Source organism: Acanthochromis polyacanthus, chromosome 23, assembly GCF_021347895.1.
Source record: "Acanthochromis polyacanthus isolate Apoly-LR-REF ecotype Palm Island chromosome 23, KAUST_Apoly_ChrSc, whole genome shotgun sequence".
NCBI classification, from domain to species: Eukaryota; Metazoa; Chordata; class Actinopteri; family Pomacentridae; genus Acanthochromis; species Acanthochromis polyacanthus.
In genome coordinates this window covers 11,152,832-11,166,014 of record NC_067135.1, presented here as the reverse complement: position 1 = coordinate 11,166,014, position 13,183 = coordinate 11,152,832, and the positions used below count along the sequence as shown (strand labels likewise).

At 40.0% G+C, this 13,183-nt stretch overlaps 1 protein-coding gene across 7 annotated transcripts in view; it reads right to left on the bottom strand.

Annotated features, from left to right (window-relative positions):
• LOC110962602 (adhesion G protein-coupled receptor L3-like) overlaps window positions 1-13,183 on the bottom strand; it is a 266,798-nt gene that overhangs the window by 160,261 nt on the left and 93,354 nt on the right. For all 7 annotated transcript variants that reach the window (XM_051943682.1, XM_051943683.1, XM_051943678.1 and 4 more), the window contains one exon: window positions 11,744-11,957. In XM_051943682.1, coding sequence (XP_051799642.1) covers window positions 11,744-11,957 — 214 coding nt within the window. The remainder of the gene's footprint in view (window positions 1-11,743; window positions 11,958-13,183) is intronic.

Sequence of the window (13,183 nt, the reverse complement as noted above, 5' to 3'; positions counted from 1 at the left end):
GAGTAACATTTATGCATCACTGTCTGCACAGCACAAATCTGAACTGCACCCAACTGCATTAATGGAGGACAGCATGAAAAGTTTCTGTCGCTTGCTGTAAAATAACTCGCATGGTTGACATCTTCCTTTGCTAATGAACATGTAATGTCTGCCTAACAGAACAGAATTTAGTCTCATTTAGTCAGTTTGTTGATATGCAGATTTCGCATGTGCACTGCAAAATGAACAAGGAACAAGTGAGGAGCACCAAAACGTAAGACTTGGTGGCAAAAACAAATGCAATTCCAGCTGTATTAAAATATTTCAGTTACAGAAAGCACCATGTTGACCAAAAACAGGTACTTTTTCAGCAGTTGTTGCTACCACAGCAGGCAACAGAACTAACTTTTTTCAAGTGCAAATCCAGATCTGAATGCTATCCAAAGCAAGCTTTTTCCAAACTGCAAAGAAAAATCACTTTGCACCTCGCAAAAGACGTCATACCAAAGCAGGTTTTAAAAATGCTTTCTTCACAGTCAATACATAAAACCACCATGCGCCCATTATTCTCCAACAACCATCTCAAAAGTGCATGAAAAATTCAAGGTACAAGTTGAGAAAGAGCAGTTACATGTGGAAGATTATGCACCTAAAACGGACATGTGGTCGGCCGGACAACAAAGCTCTCCACAAGTCTGACTGTCCACATTATTAAAGAGTACTTCTAAATTAAAAAAAAAAATTCTTTGCAAATGGTATTTTCTTCTGATGATCATACGATTCCAACAGGGATGAGAAAAGCATTGGCTGTCTAAGGCCCTGAATAAGAGACGCCGAGTTTGTAGAACAACAGACAATGAACAAGTGGACTTGGCTGCAGTGTTTTGGAATTAAGTGATATTCCCTTAGCTGTTTTAGTGTATGGCAATATATTTCACTGAAAAAGGAAATATTGCAGTGTCAAGTGACGAAGAACGAGAAGAAAGTCACCCAGGTACATATAATCAGTATTAAACTTTACGTTATAGGGGAGTCACCAAACAATAGATTTGTTTGCTCAGTTTGATTCTGAGCGATTCACACTGTTTTTGGACAGTTTGATATGTTTCTATAATTGTAGGTTGAGTCTTGTTATTAGGAGCTCTCACATGCATACAATGACTCTCTACACTACTGTAATTGACATATCTGATTGAAGTCATAAGTAAAATTTACATTAAAAAATGGAATCATCTTACTGTGATTATGCCATCACTGTTCCATATCTCCTGTCTGAAAACTACTTTAAAACCCAAAATATTCATATATATCCCTCTGAATATTTTAAATCAATACAATCAATTTTAATCACTTCTTTGTCAAATACTACTAATTATTTCAACAAATCGCCTGCAATAATAGCATAAAAATGATTCTTTAATGTCAAAAAAATGGCTGGTTTATGTGTTTCCTCATGATATGCTGCAATAGTCAGTGATTAAGGTGCATCTCTGCAAGACTTCATGACCTAGAGCCTCAATAAAACTGCACTTTTCTCACACTTGTATGCTACACAAGGTGATAGTTGGCAGAAAATCAATAGAAAACTGATTCAATTTAGTCTACAGTCCCTCAAGCTGTTGACATTTCTTGTGGCAACCTCTTTCAGTCAGACCCTCGGTTGATACAGCTGATTGTACCTCAACAACTGAAGATGTTAATCGAGACAAATGCCATCAGAGGAAGGTTGTGTTTATGGTTTAAAGAAGGCATTAAAATCCAAGGATGAAAGAGTCACAAGAAGTTCTGTAATTCGTTCCAAAGCTGAGTCATGAATCAGCATCAAAGGATGTCATTTTTATCTTAGGGGGAGAGATGATGAATATCCAGTAAAGTTATTAAAGGTCAGTGAAAGTTGCATGGCCTCTCCATGTTGGAGAAAAGAGAAATGGATCCACTGCTTTGGGGCATAAGGAAGCCACGGAGCAGTAGACATCAAATGTGTATGTTGGCTACCCACAACTGCCAATTAAAACAGAAAGAAAAGCTGGAAAAATGAGGATGAAAAGACTACGGAGCGAGGAGAAGGGTAAATATCAGATAGAGGGAAGAGAAAAGCCTAGTAGGCTCCCTGCACTCTGACTAACCACCTGCTCCTGTCTGAATTAGCCCTTTCTTTACTGTTTGGACTCATCCAAATGAAACTCGCTCCCTGAGTTGACAAACGGACTGAGGCCTCCTTGCACTTCCATTTTTTAGCACATTATAAAACTCCATGTTTGCCGAGCCAACACTCAGAGAACTATTAATCTGATATAAATACATCCTTCGACCAGTTCCAGGCTTCCTCGGGGTGATATGAAGGGGCAGAGAATAAAAAATATAATTAAAAAAAACATTTCTGAAAACTTTCAAACTTCTGGATTCTCTGGCAGAGTTCTCTGCTTGTATGGGCATAATAAAGTCTATGGGGTATTCAGCTTAGAATCCAAAAATGGACACCGTTACGGTAGATTCGAACCACTGGCTTGGTTGGTGTCAATCCGCTCGCCTTTTATCTGTATCTCCTGAGAGGTACCAATCCGCTCAATATGGGGAGATGTTCTCGAACATTTCCCATTTGCCAACGCGGCCTTTCCTTTTCCGTCTAATCACCACCGAGTCTTGTACGGCCACGTCTGGGAGACCCTGGGCTGACTTGATAGGCTGCCAGCTTGAAATTTACGGCAATTAATTGGCCAAAATTGAATGCGGCAGGTTCTTATCTGAGACGATTGGAGCAGGAGTTGGAGGCAAGAGAGGCTGAAAAATGAGACAGGATAATGAATGTCAGGTGATGTCATCCAATTCTGGGAAGGGAAAAAAAAACAAAGTGGAAGAAATAAACCACTTTGATTTAGAAACTCCTTATGAAAAGAGGGCAGGAGGAAAACATGCACGGATGGTAAATTCTTACAGTAATCCAAAGAACTTCTGAATGTGTTTATCACTTTGCATGTTATAGCAAAAGGGAATCTTTATCTTCTCTTTTCATCACAGCTTTCATTAATACCCATTTTGCATATTAACGCTGGCTGCAAAACCTCCCACCATTCTCTATTTGTTCAAACTATTACAACAGGCTGTTGTCCCCCCGCTGTGCTCATCGGTCATGTTTTTGTTCTGTAATTGTCAGGTGCTCAACACATAATTGTATCATGGAAAAACAGCTTCCAACCAAGAGTAAGCAAGACAAACCAATGACTCCTGCATAAATAGAAAAAGGCTGGTCCAAACAGCGTGCAGCCAGGAAGTGATTAATGCAAAATATGCACTCAATATCATCTAATGTATGCTGTTAAACAAACAAATATATACTTTCTGCTGTGCTTCGGTTACCCAGTAGGAATCAAATTACTAAAAGTAGTCACAGTCGTGAATCAATCCATATAATGAAGCACTACAGAGCCCTTTTCATCACAATCTGCCTAATTGAGTCTTTAATAAAAAGTAGCACCTGCATGATACTTGCACTTCCAACATTAAATTTATGCATTAATTCATCTCACATCCCATTGTTTGGTGAGTTGAATGTTTATGCAAACCTCGACTTTAAACAAGGCAGGCCACTTGTGGTACGACTTTAGGAGTCATTCATGAACAATGACCGTATTACCCTCACATCTGCTCAGTATTGTAATCACAATGCCAGTGGCAGCTGCCCATTTTGTCATATTAAAGATTCATAAATATTTACGACATATATGCTTGCTACTACTTCCTCTGGAACACTTTTATCATTGCACTTTTTCTAGTTTGGGTCAAGCTCAAGAAATGTCGAATGCTACATTTCCCATAACGCAACATGATAGAATCCCTTACCAGAATCTTCTGCTTAACATGTCCACTGGGTGATTTTTGTATGCCGCAAGGCACATTATGAGCACATCATGGACCAAATAAACAGTCAAAACCATGGTTGAGAGTTTCAGGCTTCAAACCTGAAAATACTAATGACTTCCAAACATAGATTCAGACGTCCAAAGTTTCAAATGGGACAAATCTGAGCGACAAATCCCATTAACCTGCGAGATTGGACTTTCTGTATCATTATTCTTCATTAGAATCAATTTCTGTTCCAAACACGTGACTGAACTACTTTACAGTATTTCAGAGTCATAGCTGAGATGGTGTGCTTCAGCTGCAGTGGGTGGTTTGAAAAAGTGGCGGGAACATCATATATTGCACATTTTAATGTGTTGCAATGGTGAACGATTATATCCAAGAAACTTTAGGGTAGGATGTGATTATTTTTCTGGAGACGGATATCTAATTATGTAACTTTTAGGAGTTTTGGAGGGTGAATTAATGGACATAATGGGTTTTGAATGTAATATTTGGGGTTGAAAATGCCGTTTGGGTCCAGCTGAGTGCATTTCTAAAATGTGACCATCAGATCAAGCTGAGATAATGACAGTCACATCATCTGGATTTTTTTTTAAAGATCTTTCAGACAGCCCTTTAAGATATTGCAGAGCGTTTTTGACAGGTTAATTTGTAGTTGCGGCAAGTAAACAGAAATTGCAATTGTGTCTCTATGTAAGAGTGTTAATAATGAATCAATTTAAGTGTCAAATGATTTGACCGATTATATGTATGTGGCAACATTTGAGGGACACGATTGTCCGAAGTATACTGTGCATTTGCTGTAGTGCCCCGTTGTGCCACCAGGTGGAGGCTTGTGCTGTTTCAAGTGATGGGAGATTGGAGATTGTTTGTGTTTAATACTACAAACTATAGGCAGTTTTGTGTGGTAAAGCAGAGAGCATTGTGGGGGTTTAGCTATCAATGGGCACCATGATGAAGACTTCTGTGGTGGTTAATGTCTTCCAGCCAGAGTGCACTGGGCATTCTTAAATCTGAGTGCTGAACGTAACCGATCCAAGTAAATATCATGTATCCACCAGCATACTGAATTCATTCATTTTAATTGTGTGTTGATTGATAATGCTGCAGATGACTGGTTAAGAAAATTATGTAAGCTTTGCATCCCTATCTATGACACAATGCTATATTTCTGTTTTAGTATTCAATAATACTTGTCTAATGATAACTAAATTAATGTCGACATGCTATTGTTTATATCTTTTTTGATTAATTATGCAGTACCCTCTTTGTTGACCCTAATTAATGAGTGGGAAGCAGATCATTGCTAGTCCCTTTCAGAGCTGTAAGTGAGGACAAGTAACAATGTGCTTGTTTTTGAAGCTATTTTTAATTACAAGAGTCAAATCTATCTTTTATGATGTTGTTTGCTAGTTCTTGAATCACTGATCTTAGTCCATAAGGTGTACTGTCTGGGGCTTTAAAATGATCTTAAGAAAAATCAGTTAAAAGGTATTAAAGGAATGTCATTGTCTACACTGTTTGGCTAGTGAGGAATGCATGCACCTCAGATTATGTGTTTTGTTCCCATAAAACCATCCTGCTTTAGATGAAGGGATTTAAATAAAGATGGGTAGAAAAAAAAACCCTGAAGGGGATTCTTCAGTTAATCCTCCTCAAACAAGCATCTCATCAAATCCTTCAACTCTGAGACAAGGTCAAAAGCCAAGGATAATGAGAACTGGTACGTATGGGAAAGATCATCGTCAAAGGAGAAAGGATCCTCCCATCTGCTTCCCACTCCTTATCCCTCAATCACTGCTGTCCCTCCGTCAGCACGTTTCCATCCAACAGGAGAGGAGGCGTCTGCCTCCTGCATTCCACTCTTAGTAAATAACAGCCTGGAAGCATTTGTTTTCTGCATAAATGCCATTAACATGAAGGTTGTCAAATGTCAACTGTCATGTGGCCAGCAGGTTGAAATCACAGGTTGCGTTCATTTACTTTCATCATCCTCGTGAGGCTCATCAAGCTGTGATATCTATTAACCTTCATCATTAGTGCATGAATGCAAAAAAAAGGGCACCAAATTTGTTTTGTTTTTGGAAATGACAAGTCTGATGACAGCAGTGGGAGGAATTCCAGAGAAAAATAAAAGTAATGAAAAGACAGACAAGGGAAAAGACTGTTTGGTTGTGTTGCAAAGGAGGGCGTTGCACCATGCTGACCTGCTTTTCTCCTTCAGGGGTCATGCACAAGTCTGCCACAATGCTATCAGCTGTCCCTTAAGGTGCCTGCTGAGGTCTGCTGAGATATAAGGTGATATATAGCTTTGATATAGCCTGTAATTACTGGCCGTGAAGGCCATACCGCCTTGGGGAAAGGAAAAGGGGAACGCAAAAAAAAGGTGGAGAGAGACATTGAGGCTGTGATGAGAAAAGGGTCAGTGTTGTTTGATAGCACAAGTGCCTGGCCTCTTCAGTGAATTCACACAGTGGGAAATGGCACAAGATCTTTACATGTGCTGGAGAAGAGGCACATTCAACAGACGCCTCAGCTCCCAAACAATAAACTCCAAAAACATCCCACCAGGGAATAGCGATGATTGCAAAAATCACAGGCTGCAGCTTGTGTGCACAGACTATGCAAATGGCATCAAATTGTCCTTAATTAATCTTTGGTAGCATGTTTCAATTACAGCGTCATTAGCCTCCATCTAGCTTGCAACACGGCACCACCTACAGGTGACATGTTTATCCAGAGGCTGTGGGTTCTGCACAGTCGTGATGTTCAAAGCACAAAAGAGAGGAATAGCTAATGAAAGAGAGCCATTCATTTCATGCTGTCACAGCATGGTGCGAGACAACCTTCATTTCAAGATGCATTACGGCACTCACAAGCCCAGTGACGTGCTATCAGTCAGATACAGGGTGCTATTAGTTCTCACTTTAAAGACCGTAATGGAACCAAACACCTCACCAAAGTAGCCCTTTAAGTGGGCTAAACTGGAGCAGGTAGGGTTTGGGTTTGATAGCTGAATATCAATGGAGCGTTTCTCAGTGGAGCAGCAGGAGGAGGATTGAGACGCTTAAATGTGTATCGACAGCTCACGCGAGCCGCTGACACGGCTACGCTTTCGCCGGCGATGGGGGCAGGCCTGGCAAGCAGAGTAAGCCGGCAGCAGCGTGGCTCATCTTCAGACGTCATGTGAATGCTAACTAGCAGCCTCGCCAGTCATCACGACTTAACTGGTGCCAGCAGGAGAGGCAGGTGGTGCACGGACAAGAGGAAAAAACTGGGTCCCACCAGAGGAAAATAGTATCAGTGCATTTACAAGCATGTTAATTAGCTTTAAATCAGATTAAGGTGATGTTTAGATTATTATATGATATTAAAGCAGGTTTTCTTTGTTGAATTAATACTAAAATTAGTGGTAAAATAGTTACATTTCATCGCTTGTGTTTTGAATTAGTCTGTGTCCAAATTCCATACTGCACTGTAAAAATGAATTTTATCTATTCATAATATATATTATATTTTTTGAAATAATCTACTTTTATTTTGCACAATGTCCCAGTTTTGTTAAATCACTAATAATCAAGAGTAACATTCTAGAAAAAAAGACTATTAATGCATATGGTAAGTTAAAACGAACTAACAAGAAAATGGCCAAAACTATAAATAACATCCAGAAAAAAAAATTCATTTTTTTTATTTTATTTTTGGCAGTTAAAAAATACTATTTCATAGATATTTATAATTATTAGAGACAAAAATGATGTGTATTTAGGATTGAAAAAGGGTTCACAAATGTGTTATTTTACAGATTTTCTATATATGTTAACTGCAAAATTCAGACCCAAACTGTAAATAATGTCCACACCAAAAATATTTGTTTTTATGTTATTTTGTTCTTGTACAAAATTTGACAATAAAACTATAAAAATGTTTATAATTTTTAAGTTTGCAAAAATATTGTTATTTTACTGATATTTACTGTTATTTGAAAGAAAGATATTTATTTCAGATTATTTTTACAGTAGTAATTTGATATTATTTACATTTCCTTATTTACAGTTTTTGAATGTCACAGTATTCTAGTGCTTTTTGGCTATTTTTTTTTCTGGCAGTCTTGAAAGATCTGTAACTTTTAATTATTTACTTATTTTACACACTTGCTGTTGCTTGCTGCTTGTGGTTTATGGTTTGCAGTTTAAGCAGCTTGTACACAAGAACATAGCCATTTCAACAGCGCAAAAACTAAAAGGGTTTTCTAAATGTTTATGTACTTTGGTATCACGAGTATGTGCAAACTGCATTGAGAGACAATATACATCCATAGCATGCATGCTCCCTTTTCACTTTGTCCACATGGACGCACATCATAATCACACTGGTAATTAAAATAGACTATAGAACTGGGACTCAGTCTATGATTTCCTTCCGGAGGTTGGTCATTTATAGGTGGAACAAACTCGATCTGGCCTCCACTGCGTCAGAGCTCACTTAGCAGTTGTCTTGTCACCACCCTGCTGAGAAAGTGTTGATCCCTGCTGTTCCTGAGGGCCACCACTACGACATGAGTGACTGCCATGCATATCACCATCTATATGTGCATGGTGCCTTATAATATAGTCTGTCACCACTTCCAGTGGAGACAGTAGCTTTGGTGATGTTGAACCGTCATCTGAGCCAGAAAAACATCAGTTTGTTAGGGCCTAACTGATAATCCACTGTCCTGATGTTATCAGGTATTGGCACAGGAGATAAGTGAAAGGAAGCTTGTTTGAAAGTGTAAAGTGCAATGTTCTTTCGAAATATCTTGCTTACAGTTCTGTAAAGGACTAATTTATGGCATCCTGCTTGACCACATTTGTTTAGATATGAATATATTTATCTAGTTATGGTAAAAAAAAAATTCAGTTAATAAAGAACAAAAAGAACTTAGTAACTCCAACTCACTTTTGTTTCTGCAGCCTACAACACATCTTTCCAGCCATTGTTCCTGCAGTCAAACAACTCATAGACATCACATTTATTACAGTTTGCAGGGATTGCATATAAACATACTGCATGATGAACACAGCAGGAGAAAGAAGGCAAGAAAGTCTGAGCTGAAAGAGCTAAAATATTAATGAAATAGTGCGTTTGCATCACTGCTGATGTCCAATCAAGCCAGCGAAGAAAAAATAATTATCTATTGATGATCATTTCAACAATTCCAGTATAAATGTTGGCTTAAAGGCTACTAATCTCATCCTAATCGAGTTAATTGCAGTTTAAAAAGAGGAAACAACACTCTAAATGAACTCAGACGTACACCAACACTGCTTTGCATTTCATTCTTCCCCCACTATCACATTATCTACGCTGAGAGTCATCTAAAATATATCAATTCAGATCTTTCTGCCCTGGTTTGAGCCTGCACCTTATCACAAGGAGACTTTCTCTGTTCAAATTGCTTGTTTCTGTTCGTTCTCATTTTCTTTTTAACCCTAATGAGCTTAGCCGCAGGTGCCTAGCAACGGCTCTGACAGCTCCACAATGAAATGGTCGGGGGTGGCGTTTCATTTGTTGTGCTAACCTCTGCATGCTAATGTGTAGCCATGTCGCTACACCAGCCACAAATATCACTGAACCCTCTCACCCGATTCCAGCTCTGGCACCACCTCCCCATTCTCAGTTCATGCCACATACAATTTTCATCCACTTAGCAGCTTCCTCTCCCCAAGACAAACTGCTCCGGCTCTCAATCGGGGTTTGTAGCTACCTTCAAGCATCATTGAAACGCCCCCCGGTAGCAACGAGATGCTAAAAAGACGTACTTCTCCCCGGTACTTTATGTTCGTTTTGTGTTCTTGACAGTAGCAGGACCCGTTGATTCATTCCTGCAGGGACTTTTCAGTCTGAGTGGGCGGCCGGGAGAACAAGGGAGCTACAGGGTGCATCAATTATCCGACAACATGTTTTAAACCACCTCTTTTTACCATCAGCTGCTTTTCACACAGCTGATTATCTGAACTCTATGGTACCAAGCTAAAAAGCAAAGAGCAATTGTTTGATAAAGCCCCACAAAGTCCATTAGTATTCTCAAAGGGGGCCTGTCCAATGCGGAGCTAAAGCTTTTGGAAATAAAGGGAGGTGGACATGCGTTCAGCTTTGGAATTAAAGCGAGGTAGACAAAGTCAATGTGAAGTAGCAATTTAGATAAAGTCCATCCCTTCTGAGTGCTCAAGGGTGTTTTGACCTCAAAGAAAAGACTAACCATGCTTAGAATGATTCTAGAGAGGTGGTTTCATTCTGTTCTAAGTGCTGCAATATGTCAACAAAAGAGCAAAGATGGACTGTATGTATATTTGCTTCACTCTCGCCTTGAGCTCTGCGTTTTCAAAATTCAGACTAAAAAACTCAAAACTTGTGTATATATTACCTTAATGTTAGCAATCAATTAAGCTGCAACAGCCGACGCACAGTAAGACTATACTCTGTCTGGCCTGACAAATAGGTCTCCACGTCCCGGTTTCTGCACAACAGGGTCACAACTCTGAAAACAAGGCTGGCAGCAGAGCTCATCGGGCACATTTTTATCCTGAGAAATAACAGATAATGCATTCACATTATTTCTAATGACCAATGATTTGCATCAGGGCTCATTTATGGCTGGTGTAGATTAGCAGCCAGGTATCATGAGGTTTAAGTTGTTTATGGCTCAATGGGGACAGAGATATGTTTCTACATCACCGCACTCTAAAATGTCGTGTTGTCTTTTATTGCTTTACTACATTTTCATATTCTGAGAAGTGATTAAGTTCAATAAAACAAGCTACTCGACAAAGAAAAACAAGTCTCAAGGAGTTTAATTCAATTTCAGCAGACCTCAGGTGTGAATTACAGCATCTTTCATTAACTGAAGATTTGCTGATTATGTTTTCATGATTTTTTTAACAAACATGGCCACTTGAGTCAATTACTTAACAGCATAAAGCTAATTTCGCCCGAGTACATACTCATACATGCAAATATTGTAGTATTCTGAACCGGAGTCCAAAATACTCCTTCCACACAGATCTATACCGGTTCAAACATTTTCATTTGTAGCACCTACAGAACAGAGTACACATGTAAATAATGTGTTTAAAAGTCAATTTGTAACTTGGATAGGCAAATTATCAAGATATTGGAGCTTTTTTGATTTCCACATTTACTTTTTGCTATTTATGCTGGATATTAAATGTAAGCTTTCGTCTGTATTTCATCGCAAACTGAAAGCCAGAAAGGTTTGGTAATAATAAGTGGGTTTAGGTGACTTCACCTCAGTTCACCAAATTTTGAACAAAGTTCACACCTGACCATCTCATATTTTATCAGATTGTTTTGTCTGTGCATATGTACGTTATTCAGTAATACGGAAAATTACTGGTCATAGGTGGAACTTCTTGTGTTAAAAATTCTCATCGAAGGTCGGCTCATGTTGATTGTTGCATCGTTTTCTTCAAGCCAACTTGTGGGTCACTTGATCCACAGATTGCCGCAAATGAAACAATGCACAAATCAACATGACACATCTTTAGGAATTCTTAACTCAAAAACAAATGCTACCTTTGACTCCCGAGTTTGCACATGGTCAACTCAACCAGCAGTCACCACAAAATTTGCCAATTCGTGATGTGGGGAATGACCTTATATCAGCTTGCTGCTAGCTCAGAGTTTAACTTACATTAACCATCTCTTGCAAATAGCTGGACATTAAACACTAACAGCGAGAAAATTGTGGTTCTTCAAGCTCCATGCATGAATGTTGCAACTGCAAAATTGAATTTTGAGCAATATTTTGTACAAAACAGTCAGAATAAGCACCAAAGACAAACATACCAATTTACATTTTACACTTGCCTCAAAAAACTACCGCATACATTCTTACCTTTGCGACATGATCTTGTATGCATCCGGCAGGTAACACCGCGTGTTCTCCATCTGTGCCGGGTCGGCATCGCAGATCTTGTCATCGGTGCGACCATAGTTGGCGCTCTCGATCATGATGACGTCGGTGCCCGGGCAGCGCAGCTCGATGGGGTAGCTCTCGCACGACAGCTCCCTCCTCACCACCGCCATGGGGATGGGAGCTCGACTGAAGGCTGCAAAACAGAAAAAAGACATTCATGACTGCAACTTTCGCTTGCAATCTGGATACAAGAAGTTAGGGATGGGTATCGTTAGGTTTTTCATGAATCCGATTCCGATTCCGCTTATCGATTCTGGTGCCAAACGACTCCTTAATACGTTAATCGTATTAAGGAATAAGCAGAACCGGAATCGGAATCGGATTCATGAAAAACCTAACGATACCCATCCCTACAAGAAGTGTATCTTGTGTTGAAGCAACTTCATTCTGGAGTTGGGGATAGTTGCCGCCTGAATAAAAGTGTGTGTATTCCTGCAGGAAAATACCAGAACAGATGGGAGGGCTTGCAATCAAAAAGGTCTGACATTGAGACATATGAGTGGAGGTTGTGCACCCTAGTCTGGAGACTGTGGGCGGATGGGACACGGCTTGTTTGGAGTGGGAGGATGAGCAGGACCACAGGGGCCCCGGAGAGGCCAGGAGTTGTGGAAAGAAGAGTACGAGATTGACACAGATCAAACATAAGGAAATAGACATGGTGTTTGCTTTTGGCTGTGAGAAAATAAACATTCATTACATGGGCATTCAGCTGAGAAATTAGAGACAGACAGAAACGCAGAGACAACGAAACCACAGCAGAGTGTGTCTCGAGTAAATTGGTACAATTTCCCTCCGGACTCAAATGCAAAAAAACTCATAAGAGCAGCTGCATTTCTTCTGTATTTTAAGGTGATATAATATACTTCAGTTAGGCTCCACGCGGGCATGAGGCAGCGGGTCAGAAGGTGCTCGCTGCCTTAAGCCAAAGCAGTTTGGCAAAAAATCTGCTGTTTACTGCAGAGCCAAAATGGCCAAGAGGGCGAGTGGGACTGAGCGGCAGCCGTCCGGAGATTTGCTGTTTTTCCTTTTTCCTTTGACACCGGGTGCAACGCATGCACGCCCACGGACGTCTGTGGAGGTTCACACTGTCGAACGGCGAGCACATGCACAAGCAGACTGGAGAAGTTCTGTGTTTACAGCAAGAACAAAAAATGAGCGAGGAGGGTAAACACTAGAGGCCTGAGCGACTGCAGGAGGACCATGGCAGCTACAGGTTTCTATAAACATCCTTTCAAACAAGTGTCTGAGCTGCGAGAACCATAGTGCAGACATTCATCAGGGAGGACGCAGACAAAACAGGCCCAAGGAGAAGGAATCCACACGTGAAAATAATCATACAACCTGAAATCAATATTGCCT